The 17,565-nt window shown below is 38.1% G+C and overlaps 2 protein-coding genes across 2 annotated transcripts in view; both read left to right on the top strand.

Annotated features, from left to right (window-relative positions):
* Positions 1–418: 418 nt before the first annotated feature.
* LOC131307026 (protein CHLORORESPIRATORY REDUCTION 42, chloroplastic) lies at positions 419–2,833 on the top strand. Its single transcript, XM_058333471.1, has 2 exons — positions 419–843; positions 2,381–2,833. The coding sequence occupies exons 1-2, from the start codon at positions 542–544 to the stop codon at positions 2,481–2,483; spliced, it is 405 nt and encodes a 134-aa protein (XP_058189454.1). The 5' UTR covers positions 419–541; the 3' UTR covers positions 2,484–2,833.
* A 5,606-nt stretch (positions 2,834–8,439) lies between these two features.
* Positions 8,440–17,565, top strand: part of LOC131306955 (structural maintenance of chromosomes protein 3) — a 30,971-nt gene continuing 21,845 nt past the window's right edge. The window contains exons 1-10 of the mRNA XM_058333407.1: positions 8,440–8,544; positions 10,272–10,321; positions 10,419–10,494; positions 15,169–15,207; positions 15,350–15,417; positions 15,520–15,591; positions 16,665–16,744; positions 16,845–16,923; positions 17,023–17,140; positions 17,212–17,387. Of these exons, the coding sequence (XP_058189390.1) occupies positions 10,307–10,321; positions 10,419–10,494; positions 15,169–15,207; positions 15,350–15,417; positions 15,520–15,591; positions 16,665–16,744; positions 16,845–16,923; positions 17,023–17,140; positions 17,212–17,387 (723 nt within the window). The 5' untranslated portion in view covers positions 8,440–8,544; positions 10,272–10,306. The remainder of the gene's footprint in view (positions 8,545–10,271; positions 10,322–10,418; positions 10,495–15,168; positions 15,208–15,349; positions 15,418–15,519; positions 15,592–16,664; positions 16,745–16,844; positions 16,924–17,022; positions 17,141–17,211; positions 17,388–17,565) is intronic.

Genomic DNA, 17,565 nt, shown 5'->3' with positions numbered 1-17,565 from the left:
ATTATTCAATTTTTCCGGGGCACCGCCATATGTTACCTCATAGCTTTTTACCATCACACATTTACATGACAGGGCCATGAGGCAACATGTGGCAGTGCCCCAGGACATTGAATACTTGGTTGAAATTATGGGCAAAGAAGAAAGATGTACAACAAAAAAAATTGGGGTATACACAAGACACTGAGAGATCAATATGATGAATTAAATATGATGTATTGTGAAAGAAATGACTTGTCTCATAAAACGAAAAATAAGTATTTAAAAAATAATTTTTTTTAGCGGAATGGAGCCTCAATACTAGTACAAGCCTACAAAGGTGTAGATAAAATAAAATAAAATAAAAGCCTACAAAGGGCATACAGGTATTTTTACACAGTATCTCATTCACCAATAACCCAGATATTACTACTCCGTAATAATCAAGAAATCTCCATACAGAATAGACCATCACATGTGGTGAGAAGTATGAGCCACAAAAACATCACCCCCTTTCATTTCCCAGGGTACGTAACGTACTCTTCTCTAGTCTAAGTACTCAAACATGGCATTCTCTCTCTCATCTTATCCGGCACTTCAGTACTCCAACCCTAGCGTTCAGTTCAAATGCGGCTCGAAACCTCAGATTGCAAGGCACAGTAGAGTTGCCATTATCAACTGTGGACTAAAGGGGTCATCGCCACCAGAAGAAGGAACTGGGTCTTCTTCGTCTTCTGATAGAAATTCAGGACTTAAGATAGGGTCACCCGTTATTGTGATCGAGGCTCCTACGATGATAAAGACTGCTGCTTCGGTTCCGTGTCTCAGGGTTAATTCTGGCTTGGTCAACCCCGGGGATGTCGGCAGGTACTCTCTCTCTCTCTCTCTCCGCGCGCGCTTGTGTGTGGAACTACTACATGTATACCCAGGTGGAAATCTTGAACTGTAGAATACTACACTTAATACTACGAGACAACCTGTTATGGACGAGAAATTTTTCGGTGCCGGGTGGGTACCATGTCATCCGGCTGACATGGTGCCCGAGCAACACATTTGAGCCGTCCAAAAGTGTATTAGACAGTCTGGATTGAACCTCTTTCTCCTCTCACCTCAACACTCTCTCTCCTCTTTCTCTCTCCAAATTTGAGCTGTCCAAAACCGAAATGGACGGCCTGGATTTGCTAAGCGGGCATCACATGGTACCGCTCGGCACTGAAAATCTTCTCGTCATGGATGGGGGGAGGGGGGGAACTTCAATCAATTACGGGTAATGGAGGGATTTTACAATGCTCTTGTGTTGATATTACCCAGGATCGATGTAGTTCTTATTGAATGCAGAGGCGACCCAAGCAATGGGAGGCCATTGCGACCGCAGTAATGCTTTCGAAACCTTGATTACTCTTCCATATTTCACGTTCTAACGTAGTAAAATCTTGGAATTGTGGACATTAGAAACTAGGTATTCTTGAGTAATAGTAATTTTTAAGTTCAATAGGAATAAATATAATTCACAAATTTTTATTTTATTTTTATTAGGTTGAAATTAGCATTATATATAAAAACTCTTATGTTTCACTTTCATTCTATTTTTGTTTTGATTAAATGGTTCACCAAAATCGTGAACCTACCGGTAAAATAAAGAATCATCAATGTCTTTCCCAAAACATAATTTGGCAGGGTAATAGAGTTTTCCGGTAATATAGGTTTGGATTCCTGTTGAAAAAAAGGTTTTAATTCCGAGTTTTGTGCAGGGAAAATAAAATGGATGGAAAAGGCACTAAATGTTTCCTACTTTAACCGTATCTTTTCTCTTTCTCTAATTTTTTTCCCTCCACAGAAAACAAGATCAAAATAAACCATTAATTTATCAAGATAAGATGGATGATGGTTAGCATTTTACCTCACTAATGTTTGTGGGTATGTACTTCTGTTGTAAGAGAGATAAATGTCCAACTCGGATCTGCGATGCTGCAAAGCAGCTCTCTGTAGAGTGCTGTAGTGCATCACCACAGCCGTTCAAAGTGTTTTCAACGATCCGGATAAAAACAAACTTTTCGAGAGAAAAGTTAACTTTTTCGAAAATGTTTGTTTTTAATCTGGACCATTGATTCCCGAGATGGACAGTCCAGATGCAACCGGCAGGGCGCTCTACAAGGATCTGCTTTGCAGCATCCTCATATCCTGTCCAACTCGATGTATTTCTCCTCTCGATTGTACCACCAATTATAAGCGATATATGATCCTCTACGATAAATAACAGTGACACTGCCCTATTTGAATCCAACATGTTTTCCTTTTCGTTTCAAGGTTTCCATATCGGTTTGTTTTTCTTTTTAATTTTCTGTCAATTATTTTGCTTTGTCATGTGTTTATTGATATCTTATAATCCAAATGGAAAATGCAGAATTGTGTCAAGAAAGCCCAAGGATGTATGGGCAGTTCGTCTCACCATTGGTACTTACCTCATAGATGGAAAATATTTCAAGCCCTTGGAGCTCGATGAATGATCTAATCCACTTGGTTTATGAGATTGCTTGCAGAATTTCTTAATTTCTTTGTTCAAAGCTTGTGGACCGAGTTCCCGCCATTCTCTTATAATCGACTTTCACTGTGAAGGGTTTCGCTTATATCTTTCACGACTCAACGTCGCACGAGCAGATCTATATTTGGAACAGCTGCGGAGAGAGACATTGCGTGCGCCAACATATGCGTTTGTGGGTTTCTAATGTTCAAAATTGAGTGAATTTCTTCTTGGTGTTTCCTTGTTTTTTTCATGCGTCAGCAACCAACCAGTTGTGGAGATACATGGGATCCAATTTCCTATATTTCTATTAAAAAACCAAACAAAATTTGCCAATTTTTTTTAGAGTTATTCAAATTTCCCTCTTTGCAATTATATGTACATTATGACATACCCTACCAAGTCGACATCTCAAGAGCATGCCTCAACCAATCTTATGACAGGTGTGCGCAAGTTTGTCCGGAATATCCTGCATTACCCAACAAAAAAAAACTCCATTTGCTTGACCCTCATAAAAAGGACATGTGAAAAAACTCCTCAGTACATTCAATATACGAAGGTGCATTAAAATGAAACACGCCATTGTTTTAGAAGGAAAATAGAAGAAGAAAGGAACTGAGTGGAAATTAACTAACAAAAATAATTCCAAATGAGCAAAGGATTACTAAAGACTGTAGTAAAATTTGTTGACCACTTTTGTTATTGGTTCACCGTATCTTTTTGTCAATAGAGAGAAATTTTATTAATCTGGTAGGCAAAAGCCTAAACATTAGGCAGACGGAAATTCCATAGAGGCAAAATGGATATTCACAGACCGGACAAACCATTATAAAAAGCTTTTTAAGCACATGAGGGTGTAGCCCTCTAACGACCCGGATTTTTGCCCTATTTTTTTTTAATACAAATTTAAAATGTTAAAACTAATTCAATAATTAGTTAGATTTATTAATTAAATTACATTATTATGTGTATATTTGATATTACTAAAAAAAAATCGTATTCGAAACATCTATACTTTAGAGATATACATTCATGCCTTATCTTTCGTATCTAAACGCTAATTAAAATTCTATTGAAACTATATATCTCTCTCCTCCCGAATTCCACCACCTCTATACTTCTCTATAAATACCTCTCTCCTCTCTCACAATACAACACTCCTAGTCCTCTACAAAAACAAAAAAAAAACAAGGAAAGAGGGATCACACCCTTTCGATTTTCGTCCATATCACGTCCCTCTATTCACGGCCTGTTTCCTCCTAGTTGCTGTCGTTTTTAGGCCTAAGTTTCTTCACGAAAGTTGTAGAGGGCGTCGAGAGCTTTGATTTCGACCCAAGAATCGCCCAAAACGGTCAAGAATTGATAGAGTTATCGCCATTCAAAGTTAGGTAAAATTCTCGGATTCTGATTTCCAGGCAGATTTAGCGATCCTTCTAAACTTCCATTTTTCTACTACTTAGAGTGGTTTTCGGGCTTAGACTTCTTCATGAAAGTCGTAGAGCGTTTCAAGATCTTCGCGAGAGACACAAGAATCATCCAAAACGGTAGATGTTTGGTCAAGTTATTCCAGCCCTAAGTTGCAGCTAGAATATCAATCTTTCGCCACCAAACGAAAACCCACCGGACTCCACCAAATCGTTTTGTCCGGATTAAAGGTATTATAATCCTTCTCCTACTCTCTCCTAAGTATATTTAGTGTTTACATATTGGTGTTTAACATATTAGTGTAGGAAGAATTAATCCCAACGTCGCACGAACAGAATTCGGGATCCTCTTTTTTCTTTCTTTTTTTACCGTGAACAGTAATAATACGTAGTGGGTTTTGATTCCTTTTGGAAAAAATCACACTTAAACCTTTCTAATTACATTAATGTGTTATTGCGGCCCAACTAATAGATTAACTTTACTAAAATTCCATTCAACGTCCCCCTAGCATAAGAGTTATATTTCGGCCCATGATTCACTTTCTTAAGCTATAACCGGTGTAACAGAAAAAAGAAGAAGTCATGATTAGTGTTGTTAAAATTACAAAATTGATAATTTGCGTGTTTAAATAATTACTCTCACATTTTGATAACGTAAGGGCATCGGCCCAATCATAAAACGCCATGTGTTTTACTTATTTGCACAATATCAATTGTTATGTTGGCTTTCACGTAGAAACGTATCATGTTTATTGATTACGTTATTATGGATTCATGATTGTTGTATTTGTTGGATCGGACTTGGGTTCGCATGGTGGATTTCAATGAGAAATTATGTAGACGTTGTTATGGTTAATGAAAAAGGAAAAAGAGATGAAAGTTGTGGGCTTAGCAGGACTTCAGGGGTAGCCTAGCAGGACCTCAGGTATTGAGGGTAGCTTGGCAGGACCTTGAGGGTAGCCTGAAAGATCCGATGTAGCTAGGGTGGCCAAGCAGGACCTCAGGTATTGAGGGTAGCCTAGCAGGACCTTGAGGGCAGCCTGATGGACCTAGAATTGTGAGGGTGGCCAAGCAGGACCTTAGGGGTTGCTTGACAGGACCTCAGGTATTGAGGGTAGCCTAGCAGGACCTTGAGGGCAGCCTGATGGACCTAGAATTGTGAGGGTGGCCAAGCAGGACCTCAGGGGTAGCCTGGCAGGACCTCAGGGATTGAGGGTAGCCTAGCAGGACCTTGAGGGCAGCCTGATGGACCTGAATTGAGTGGATAGTCTACTAATACCTCGTGATATTGAAGGTAGCAGGACATTTAAAATATGAGTTCGTAAGACGATGGATACTATGGTGCAGGTATAATTATGAAATGTGAGATTCAAAAGAAGGTAATTTAAAGGCTTGCTAATAGATTTACTTATTTAATGCTGATTGTTCTATTATTTCCATATGAATTGTGATAAAATTGCTTAGCTGTAAAGTAAAGGGTTGGTAGGGTTAGGATTATTCTACTGAGTGAATTATCACTCACGGATACTGGTAAATCGGTTGCTTCGGCGATCAATTTGCCAGAGTATGCAGGATTCAATGGTGGAGCAGTTTGACACAGGAAGAATACTAGGGGCAGAGACCGAGTATGCTTGGGATCTGTATCAAGACTAGAGTCGCTCTGAAGTTATTTCAATAAATTGTCAGATTTTATTAAGGTTAAATAAATTTTTTTTTTTGAGTCAGTATCTTCCATGAGAAGTCGGCTCAATGCTTGTCAGACCAATGTTTACCTTTAAATAAAAGTTTTGTATTTTCAATTTGAGTTGAAATAAAGAAATCCCTGTGTTGATACTTCCGTGTTTATTTGGTGGACTAAAGAAATATTTTTCGAAAAATAATAATTTATGCTGTCGATATTCGTTTAAAATATCGGGGCGTTACAAGCCCGATTACACTCACGCTTAACGAAAGTAAAATCACAGGAAATAATCAAATTCTTCAACGCAGAGCAATCATGAGTAAGCACCGCAATATCAGAAGGTGGGTCATTGGAGTCCATACAGCTTTTTACAATTGCTTCCAAATCTGATTCAATAGACACCCGTGAAAGATTAAGAGCCATACCCAGTTTCAACCCATCCCAGATTGCTAGAGCTTTTGCAAATTGCAACACATGCCGAGGTGATTCTGGGATGAATGTTCAGTGATAAACTCATAACCTTACCGTCTTCTCCGCGAGCAAGAGCACCGGTTCCAACTATTTTTGTGTCCCTTGACACAGCCACATCCACGTCGATCTTGATTAGATTACTTGAAGGGGGTTGCCAATCCAAGGTTTCACATTGATCTCGTCTCGTTGGCGGAGAAGAGATCTTGGTATTTGCATTCAGGAACTCATAAAAATCACATTGCACTTTTCCACAAACAGCCTCTATTGCCCAAGATTTGCCATTGAAAGTAAAATCATTCCTAGCACGCCAAATCCACCAACAATAAAGGAACCTCAAACTCATAGAAGAAGAAGGTAGATGGTTCTGAGCTATACGCTCTTGCAAACACTCCCATGTCGAACGAGACGGAGTACTCATAGGCTGAAATACATGGAATCACACAATTTAAAGAACGATGATGTTCTGATTAACTTAGTATCGTTTTATAGGTAAATGACAATTTATTACCAGATGTCACTCAAATGATAGCTTTGAAGATGAGCAGTTCAAAGCTCAAAGGCGCGAATTGTATTATTCAAATAAGAGGCAGTTACACCAAGTTGACATAGTCAAAGGAGTTGAGATCCAAGCATGTAACTGCACATTTTTAACACGATGCAGTTAAGGGCAAGTGGAGTGATAATTTAACTGAATCACCACGGTTAGAAATCATGGAGGGAAAGTTTGAATTCAAAGTTGAGATGACTTCGAAGGCAGCTAAGCGGGAAAATAAAAGCTGTGGAAAAGACTTAAGAGTTTGCCCATAAATAGAAGAAATGAAAGAAGGAAACCCCTCCCACCCCCAGACGAATCATCAAACAAACAGTTATGCTATGCCTGGTTTGTCTATTAGGCAGTAATTTAGAAACTTAGACTTAGTTCGAAATAGTTAGTAGTAGCAATAATCACACTATAATCTATTCTATTCGTTTGTGGAAGTTGGAGAATCAATTGGACGGCAAGTTGTTTTGAATTGATCAAGGTATCTTATTTATTCTTTGGTTTGTCGAATTTCCGGTGGATCGTTGTGTCGTTTTAATACTTCTAAATAGAAAAATCCTCTTCGTTGAGGTAATTGAACCGACACCACGATTGCCTGATTAAGTTTGGCTTTTATAAGTTAAATCTGGAAAGGACAATTACAAGCATTTTCTGACACGCTCGCACCCAATTATATTTTTGAAGTAAGCCAAAAATCCCAGCCCAAACAATATGAAGCGCACAGTCAAAATGTTTGGATGCAACGCAATAATACAACTCAATATGTATGCCGCGGGCGTTGAAGTATTTTTCCTTTTTTAGAAAAGTCATGGTCCTTTTAGAATATATGAAAAGGAAAGTAAAATAAAATGGTTAAGAAGGAAAGTGTGAGAAAAATGTAGGGAAAAATAAACTGTATTTGGTTTGTTATTTTCCTTTCACTTTAGGGAATGCGATTTTTTTTTATAAATAATTTTACCTTTAGGCTCCATTTATTTCGACATGTAATAATTTTCATGTAGGCTCCGTTTATTTGAGGTGAAAATGTTTTCCCCAAAAATATTTTCCTAATTTTTGATGTTTGGAAGCTCACTAGTTGGAGAAAACTTTTTATCCACTTGGAAAGATTTTGCACCAAATCAACATAAAATGATTTACGGCTATAATTCCCCGTAAGTCATTTTACCGCTGAAGTTCATGATCCTCTTCCATCATTGCCTGACAAGAACTGAACACTTACTATACGCTTACCCTCTCTCTTTTTCTCACACACACACGTGTGTCTGTATATCGATACAGGCATGCACCAATTTCTTGTAAAGACATTTCCACACTTAAACAAAACCCAATTTGTGTAACATTTCCCACCTTAATCTTGCAAAACCATCACTACCTCACTTCCAAAACACACCTCCCTTTTTTAAGTTGCATATGGGAACTTTTATCAGAGTTCAGAGCACTATTTTAAGAATGTACCAAACACCAAAAAATAAAAAAATAAATTATTTTTTTATACGTAAAATGTTTTCCATGAAAATAATTTTTGATGTAAAATATTTTACATCGAAACAAATGGAGTCTTAGAGGGAAACAATTTCACCGCATTGGTGCACATTGTTTTACCTTTAAAAAATATCTTCTTCCTATTTTTTCTAGCCAAATAACGAAAAATGGATAAAATATTTTACCATTTATTAAAAATTATTTTACGTCCAAACAAATGAAACCTTATTTTCATTTTTCTTTTTTCTATGTTCCAAACACACCCTACATAGGTTGACATTGTTTTAAAGTACCGGGGAGTAATTTGTGACACTGATCATGTTTTAGGGTTTTCTATGTAATTGTCTCGATATATTTACTTCAGTTGTGCATCAGAAGCTTTCTCTCATCTTCTCTCTCTCTCTCTCTCTCTCCGCCCGGAACCCGCCCAAAATCTTTAGTCGAACAGGTACAGCTCTCTCTCTCTCTCTCAGCATGTTGGAGAATTTTACTTTTGATTGCGTAATTTGGATGCTTCAACAGTATATGTACGGGGTCTAGTAAGTAAAGGGACAAGCAGGGACGCAGCTGTAGGATTATTACACATCTAGGGTTTCCTAGTTTATTTTAGCTTTTTATTGGGGGCCTGAAGCACCGGCTTTCTAGGCTTAGGCTTTTGCCCCGGCCCGGCCCTGGAAGCGGTATTGGTTTGTTCGGAAGGAGGGGGCGAGTGTAGGTGACATGGGAGGCCGAGGTAGATGTGGAGTTCCAAAGTGTGCCCTCAAAACCTTTAGTTGGTAGTGATTCGGAAACGTGCACCAAAAAGGCAGCACAGGTGAGAGAGTAGGCGCATTGGATGTAGGCGGTGGTGCAGATATAGTTGTTGTTGGCGGTAGGAGTTGTCGTTACTAAGTTCCATAATCCGCGTGAGCGACGAGCATGAGTGTGAAAGTGTCTTTAAAAACATCCAAAAAAACTAAAATTTCACTGAGAGTGGGAATTGCGAGTGCGAGCGCAGAGCGAGGATTGAGAGCGGGGGCAGATGCACTACCGGAGGATTATGAGACTAAGGTTGTGGAGTTTAGTTTGGTAAGGGTCAATGGATATTAGGCTTGGGGAAGATGGGTTTGATGTCCTCTGTCTCACGTGGCGATTGCTAATGTGTGGGAGGTGGAAAGGGAGGAGAATTTTGCCGAACAACAACGGATGTCTGCTTCATAAGGAGGTTTTGAGAGTGGGCGTTCAAGTTTATTGGGGCTTTCAGGCTTATCAATTGTTTGGGTGTGTCATTAGGGTTTCAGTAGTCGCAATGAGGTCTTTTGCAGGTATTGAGGTGAATTGGAGGAGGAAGACGCTTCAGTGGACTGCCCAAGAAGGGTGGTGACAACGTAGAAAGGGTGAGGGAGCATTGGAATTGTTGAGTTTATTTTTTCTAAATTTAGGTTAAAAAGTAATGATGGAATGTCAAGGAATTGAATGAGGAGGGCGGAAGCCGCGGAACGTTGGGACTTAAGGAGGAAAGAGAAAGGAAGAAACCATAATGTTGTGTTCTGTTTTACTACTGTTTTATTCAACTTGATTACTTTTGTTGTGTACACATCTATATACGATTATGACGTTAAGGTTAAATTTGTTACTCCTTCTGTCCCATAATGTTTGTCCGGTCCGCAAAATGAGGACGTAAAAATAATTCAATTTTTGCAAGAAAAATTTAAAAAAATTTCAACAATTCACTAGATATTGATATCGATGAGTTCTTAATTTTTTCTCGAAAGAAATGCTTTATTTTTTAGTCCTCGTTTTGAGGACGGGACAAACATTTTGGGACGGAGGTAGTACTATTTATCGAAAGAAAATTGCGTGTAATTTTTTTCCCTCTCTGTTCTGATACTAAAATATTAGATGATGTACGCCATATATTTTACAAAACTAGCACCAATTAACTGTAAGAATTGACAGTTGCTTGTTGCTACCATTTGATAAATAAAAGGAATATGAAATCATGCTAGTACAAATAGAAGGCTTTTGAAGACAATGATATGAGATGGAAGGAAATCATAACCCTTACGGTGGCATCATAAGTTTTCTGAGAATTGAATTTCTCCCGTTGTTAGGAATATATAATTTCTGTAGCTACTTTCGAATTGGGTTTCCATATTATAGTCAATGATGCTCTGTTGACTTAACTTCTTACAGATTTCTTACGAGAGTAGGATACTGGCATCTTCAACATGTACATAAAGCAGGTAATTGGTGATCCATGACTGGAGTTTTGAGCTCTATAGCCCGATGGCGGCTTCTTATTATTAACTTCAATTTGTCATTTTGGGAATTTGAGCTCAGGTTATTATTGAAGGCTTTAAGAGCTATAAAGAGCAAGTTGCTACTGAGCCTTTTAGTTCGAAAGTAAATTGTGTTGGTAAGAATTTTCTTTCATATAATCCTTTAAACTTTTATCTTCACCTTCTTTGGGATTATGACAGTTGAAGCACTTAGGTCTTAAAATATATTTGTCTCTTTTTGCCTTGTTTCAAACTTATTCATGCCATGAGAAATACACAAAGAGGGTTTTGTTTGACATTCTTTTTTGTTAATTAGTGAATGAGCGAAGTGTATGAAGAGAACAACAACATAAAATGCAACTAGCAACCATGCTCCCTACCTGGCAATTCATCAAAACTCTTGACCAAAATGATGCCGATGGGAAGAATAAAATCGTATAAGCATATTCTATGGTAGATGTATGGATTTCTATTTCCTTCTATTCATGCTTTCCGGAAATATGTTTTGAAGGAGTGGTATAAGGTTGTGGGGGTCCTGGGGATGTGCAAAGGGTAAAGTTTTACTTTCATGTTAGCGGGGTGGGCAAGGTAAAAAAATGCTTTCCCTGTTCTGTTTATTATAGCAGCAAGCCCACCATCCCCAAGGTGGCTTTATTTGTCGGTTAAACACAATCAACTGCCTAGCAGCTCAAGGAGAGATCACCACTATCGACAACTTGATTCAAAGAAGACAAATTCTTGTGAAATGGTGTTTCACGTGTAAGCAGGATGACAACGGCGTTCAATCCATTGTTTAGCCTCTAGAGTTTTGGGCTTTGGACTTAGGTTCTTTCTTGGTTTCATGCGCGGTTGGTATTCCCTTAGAGTTTGGTCATATGTGTTATTTGGAGTATCTTTGGAGAGTTGAATCATTAGATCTTTCGATATTAGAGAGTTTCCTATGATTATGCTCAAAGTATACACGTGAGTTTTATCGAGTTGGAATTTAGAATGAGTCTTGCTAACCACCGTTCACTAGGCGGTGGATAATACGCACATAATGCCAAATAAGTTAGATTTTTGATACACAACTCACTGATATCAAAGCACTTTCACGTATATTAGAATACTTCGCTTGGATATCAGTACACCTTTTGTACATTCTCCACCGCCCTATTGGCAATCAGCAATTTGTTTCTTCACCAGCATTTTTTATTGTATGCTGTTGAGTTTTTGTCTCTGGAGGAGGTCTTCCTTGGATCATTATATTTCCGACCTTTTCTAGTTCTTCAATGGCAATCCTTATACCTGAGACATAAGAGCATCCACAATATAATAATCAAAATAAAAAGGTTGCTAATGTGTGCTAAAAAAAATGCTCACATTGTAATAATCAAACATAGCAACCTCTTAGCAACTCATCAAATTTGGGCATTTGGATAATCAAAACTAGCAACCTTTTGCCAATAACCAAATTTATTGGACCTCACATCTTATCAATCAAGTACAACCATCATGGAAAAGTAAAACTCACTCTCCATGAAGCAAATGCTTTATTAGTAGGTGAAACTCACTCTCCACTTTGGCAAGTGGTGGTTTGTTTTTTGATAAGTAAGAAATTATATTAGAAATAAGGCATTAAGGGAATGCCGCCTGTGTACAAAAAAAGGCCATCAACACAAAAAGGCCCTATTTCATGTTCATTTAACAATATTGATCACTTCATGGATTTTAACGAAGGGGGCGGTTCCGCTCACACCCATTTTGACACCCGATTTCATGATCCTAGCCGGGTGAGATCACATGATATGAATGGACTAGAGTGGTACAGAGAGTACCTCAACCCTGTTCAAAAAATATGTGTTGCAAATCTATGCTATGTATATTTTGGTGGCTTTTTGACCGGTGTTTGACAATAATTGGTCTTTTCCAAGATTTGGAATGTGTGGAGACTGGGGAGTGAAAAATTTATTGTACTTGATTCTTATTAAATATGTGAAGCAATGAACTGGCACGTGGTCTTACGTAAAGTATTGGGCTACATATTGCATGAGTTGCAATCAGGTTTCCCCTGGTTTTGCAATTTACATAACCGAAACTGAAAATTTGTTAATGTGCCCTAGTCCTTCAATGGATTACAGGCATACAAACATCAACTATTAGTAAGAAACTTAAAGAAACATAAACACAAGAAAGGGGGATTTATAATAGAAGCAACTTCTCTAATGGAGGGACTATGCAGGAGCAGGGGAGAAGTAGGAAAGTTATTTCTCCCCTTTGTCTTGAATGGGGGATTGGGGTGTTATTGATGAGCAGAATGATTGTGAAAAGTAGAAGGCTAAGAGCATGTACACAAGTCTAGGTAAATGGGGTATATTAGGTAAAATAAAGAAGGAAACCCACAAAACCCCTCTACACCAGCATAGGCAAACACAAAGGCAAAATAGATTTGCTTCAATTGCTCGGTAATTCTACTGAGGTACTGTTCACCGCCATTCTTTATTTTATTATTTCCCTCTCTCTCTCTCTCTTGGCGTTTTCCAAGCCCAGAAAATGTTCATCCCTCCACTGCCATATCCAGTTCCCGATCTTGGCCCAAACCAAGCAAACCGCCTCCGACGTCGATTACGTCGCCAACCACCTCCTCAAGAACACCGGCAAGGCTGCATGGATCCCCGGCACCACCTTCCTCATCCTCGTCGTCCCCCTTATCATCGAGATGGACCGCGAGCAGCAGCCCTGAGAAATCAATTAACTCATCGAGATGGATCGGAGAGAGAGACAGTGGTCCCGTACTTCTCCCTCTTTCTTCCCCCTTTTCTTCTATGCCTCTCTCCTTTTTCTATATACAGTGTGAGCTCGTCAATGGTGGAAGCGTGAGATTACAACCAATGGTAGTGGCGGCGGTTGAGGGGGGAGAGAGAGAGAGGTTTTGGATCCGGCGACCTCGCTCTGGACAGAGGTCTGCAATATAGGAGGATGTACATATAGTATTATATACTGCAATTGTATTACAGTATTTTCTAATATTTAATGGATAGAGAGGAAATTATAAAGAGGTTGCTGTGGTGTGAAAGTAAAAAATGGGTAGGTAAAATAGAAAAGTGCCTTTTTGATTAGGTAATATTGCTATCCTTGATGTACATGCTCTAACTATGGATTTTGTTTCCACAAAGATATTTTGCACTTCCTTTGCCATGGAAACAACTTAGAAATCATGGTGCATATGCCGAAGAATGGCTTTGAATTCTACATGCACGCACCCACGTGCATCATTTGAATGGGATGTAGAAGTCTTTGCATAGAGACGAGAACTGGGATGTGGTGTTGTCGGATTTCTGGGTTCGGATGAAGTCTTAAAACCTCCAGAAAAACCCTTACAAATAGGGAAAACCTTGGCAAAGCGAGAGAACTCATGGAGATTGGAAGTGGTTATATAAGGTTGCACAGTTGCAGCTGTTAACCCTTCTTTTGAATGGATAACGAACCTTCTGATTTGTACATGAGAATCTAAACTTATTTGTTGTAATGACTAACGAGACTTTATATTTTCTGGATTAGTCTTGGAATCCAATAAATATGCACGAAAACTCCAAAATCCAAATCTTACGTGGAAACCCACCCCTTTAATATCACCCTCTGTTAAAATAGTACAGGTCCGGTCATTTTTCTGCAAGCTCAAATTTGAAGGAGCGAGGAACATGGCTTTGACATGCACAACAAACCTCATTATATGAGAACACAACACCAAGGTCGGAGTTGTTGAATAGCTTGATTTAACCTCATTGGGCCCAAGAGCTTAAGCTGTTAAGACAATTTGTAACTTAACAGTTGTTGCCTTCATGATTGCTATAATACCACACACAGTTATCTAATGAGACTTGATTTTTGAAAACACATCCCTCCTAACAAGCCATATAATTCCCCTTGTTTTACCACGGAATCTCCAAATGCACATTTTTGACGTAGCGCTTTCTTTATTTCATGTCAATGTGCGACAACTTCTATTTCTGCATAAAATCTTCTAGTGATTGTTTTGCCAAGGGAGTTGTTCCTATGGATCCAAGTACCCAACCAAATGATAATTATGTATGTAATTAGTATTTGTAGTAGTGAATTAGTAGTAGCTGGTCCAAGGAATGATATGATCTGCAACTACACTAGTTGGGCCGAGGGGGTTCTTTCAGCATTTTTGCTTGAGAAACTTCATCGGTTTTTATTATTGTCTGATGTCGACGACATCAATTTCTTGTTATGCCTTCCAAATGAACACATCTGGCATATAGAGAAAACCATCAGTTTTAAAAAAGTAAACGTAAATTAAAGCCAATAAAGCATCATTTTATTGGGAAACAAGTTTGTTGATGGGGTAGATATTCTTGTTGAACGAGAAGCTTCGGACAACAGCAACTGTCATTCTCCATTGCCATAGTTTAATTTGGTTTTCTGTCTGAAGGTTTTGATTAATTTGTTTTTGACCGGTGCAATAATGTATGTTCTGTGTGGTTGCTGCAATCAGTTTTGCAGAACATTTTTGAAACACTCTTTTTGAAAACATAAGCACTCAATTGTTTCTGTATTCTATTCTTTTTCGAGTGGAAATGGTTTCTAGAAATTGAAAACACCTTTTGAATTTTTTTTTTGGAAAAGGGGCTATTCTCCAAAAAATCTCCGGAAAGAAGTTCTGAAAACTATCAATCAAAGAAGTTTTCTGTGTTTTTCATCATATATAAACATGGAAAACGGAAAACAAAAACTAAACGAGACAGGGCCCTGATACTACTATGCCTCGTTTGACTTAAGTTATGCTTGTGTTGTGATCTGCTCTGCAGTTGGCGCAAATGGATCTGGCAAATCGAATTTTTTTCATGGTAAGCTAGTCTCGTCTTAATTGATGTTCAATTGCTATTTCTTGTTCACTCCTAGCTCTTCTAGGGCTAATTGGTTTTAGCTAAATCTTTGTAGTTCTTTCTGTATTCTAATTTATTTGTTTTTGCATACCGAATTTTGTAGCTATTCGATTTGTGATAAGTGACCTCTTCCAAAACTTGCGGAGTGAAGATAGGCATGCATTACTCCATGTATGTTTTGTGATCTATTGGTTTCTAGATTTTGTCATGTGCAATTTGGTAAGGTCATTTATGGTGTTCTGTTTTTTGAGTTTATACTGAAACATTGTGCAGGAAGGTGCTGGACACCAAGTGTTGTCTGCTTTCGTGGAGATCGTATTTGATAATACTGACAATCGCATCCCTGTAAGTATTTGGTTCTGACTTATTTGTCTATAACTTTCTAAAATTTTCAGTGTCGTACATCAGGTGCTCATTCCTTTTTGAGTGCTTTGAGAAATGTGTAGTCAACACTAGCAATATTGATGTTATTGTGTGCATAATTGTTCTTTTTTGATCTAGTAGTATTGCCATTATTTAAATTAATCTAATTGACTGTTATGTGGAAGCTACGAGTCTATGACCAATGTTTAGCAAGTGATTATTCGAGTTTTTTGGAAAATTGTTGCTACCATTAAGTTGGGATGATCAGTTTCTGTGATGCAACCAAGTATTAGCAGAAAACCTGACCCAGTATTACCGCAAAATGCCAGCACGCTTGCGATATGAGAATACTGAACTCACATTTGCGAACATCGTACATTCAAAATGATGAATTTACCAAGTAAACATACCCATCATTTTTTCTTTTTTGTTCTCTTAAAGGTTTTCTTTGAAGGGGAAAAATACAAATTGAAGAACCCAATTCTTGGGAGAGTGACATCTTGAAAGGAGCTGTAAATGTATGGGGCATATGATCATATTGCTCATAGAAATGGTACTCCCTATGTAACAGCCATGCTGCTTATGCTGATTTCTAAACGAAGAGGCTAAATTTTGAATCCCTTTTAATTTGCCTATCAGAAATTGTCTAAGAAATCTATTTCACATTATTTATATGAAGAAGTAGGCTATTTTATGGGATGTATAATTGCTAAACAAATTTCTAAGAAGTACCTTCAATGCTAGTATTATTGAACTATTAATCCATTCAAGTTTGCCCTTGTTGTACTATGGTTTAGAACATTTGATTCATCAAGTTGCCTTTCTCATTCTATGAGAACAATCCATGTTCTAAGTAGCTACCCAATTTGTAATTTTTGCTTCATTGCTTGTTTGAGAGGGTTTGGATTCATCAGGAAGGCCTTATTCCTTTTGTGTTGTGTGACATCTGCTGGTAGTTGGGGTTTTCTAGACGGAAAGAAATGCTTGAATTTTTGGTGATAAGTTCGAAGAATTGAGATTTCTTTTCTCACCTCCCTGTCTTCTATTTATCTTAGGTTGATAAGGAGGAGGTTCGCTTGCGGAGAACCATCGGCCTTAAAAAGGATGAATATTTTTTAGATGGAAAACATATCACGTGGGTATCAATAAGAGTTCGTTAGTTATTTCTTCTTTGCCTCATTCCATGCTTTACTCTTAAGTCTCCTGGTCAATTACCTGTAATGCATGTTTTGCAGGAAAACAGAAGTTACAAACTTACTTGAAAGTGCTGGGTTCTCTCGCTCCAACCCTTACTATGTTGTGCAGCAAGGGAAAGTATGTCCTTATTGTGTTTGATCATAAGGTGTTTGGTGCTGCATCATATCTGATATCGTAAGGTCTCCAACTTGACGCATGGTTGTCAATATTTTACAGATAGCATCTTTGACATTGATGAAAGACTCTGAGCGACTGGATCTGCTGAAAGAAATTGGAGGAACACGAGTTTATGAGGAAAGACGCAGGGAGAGTTTGAAAATTATGCAAGAAACTGGCAAGTTATCTTTCATGATGTCTTCTTTCATATTGCATTACTTCGTTAGTAATATCACTTCTTTTTATCAGGTAATAAGAGAAAGCAAATAATTCAAGTTGTTCAGTATTTGGATGAGAGATTAAAGGAGCTTGATGAAGAGAAAGAGGAATTGAGAAAATATCAGCAGCTTGACAAGCAACGGAAATCTCTAGAATTTACCATTTATGACAAAGAAATTCGTGATGCGAAACAGAAATTGGAAGAGGTTAGTTGTGTTCGTGTTTGCTCTAGTAGATATGTAAATTCTTTATTTTCCTAGTCAACATACTGTATTCGTTACTCACCTATCAAGTGTCCTTGTTGATTTGGAAATCGCCCTTGGCATTAGACAGTTGGACCCTTAATGCGCCTGTGGACGTAGATGACACATTAATTAATATTCC

Source organism: Rhododendron vialii, chromosome 1a (genome assembly GCF_030253575.1).
Source record: "Rhododendron vialii isolate Sample 1 chromosome 1a, ASM3025357v1".
Lineage (NCBI taxonomy): Eukaryota > Viridiplantae > Streptophyta > Magnoliopsida > Ericales > Ericaceae > Rhododendron > Rhododendron vialii.
This window is presented reverse-complemented; position numbering and strand designations above follow the sequence as displayed.

Excerpts from the sequence above, each read along its gene's own strand:
- LOC131307026 (XM_058333471.1), top strand. The coding sequence starts at position 542 with ATGGCATTCTCTCTCTCATCTTATCCGGCACTTCAGTACTCCAACCCT. Across the intron at positions 844-2,380 it reads AACCCCGGGGATGTCGGCAG|AATTGTGTCAAGAAAGCCCA; the intron begins GTACTCTCTCTC and ends TGGAAAATGCAG.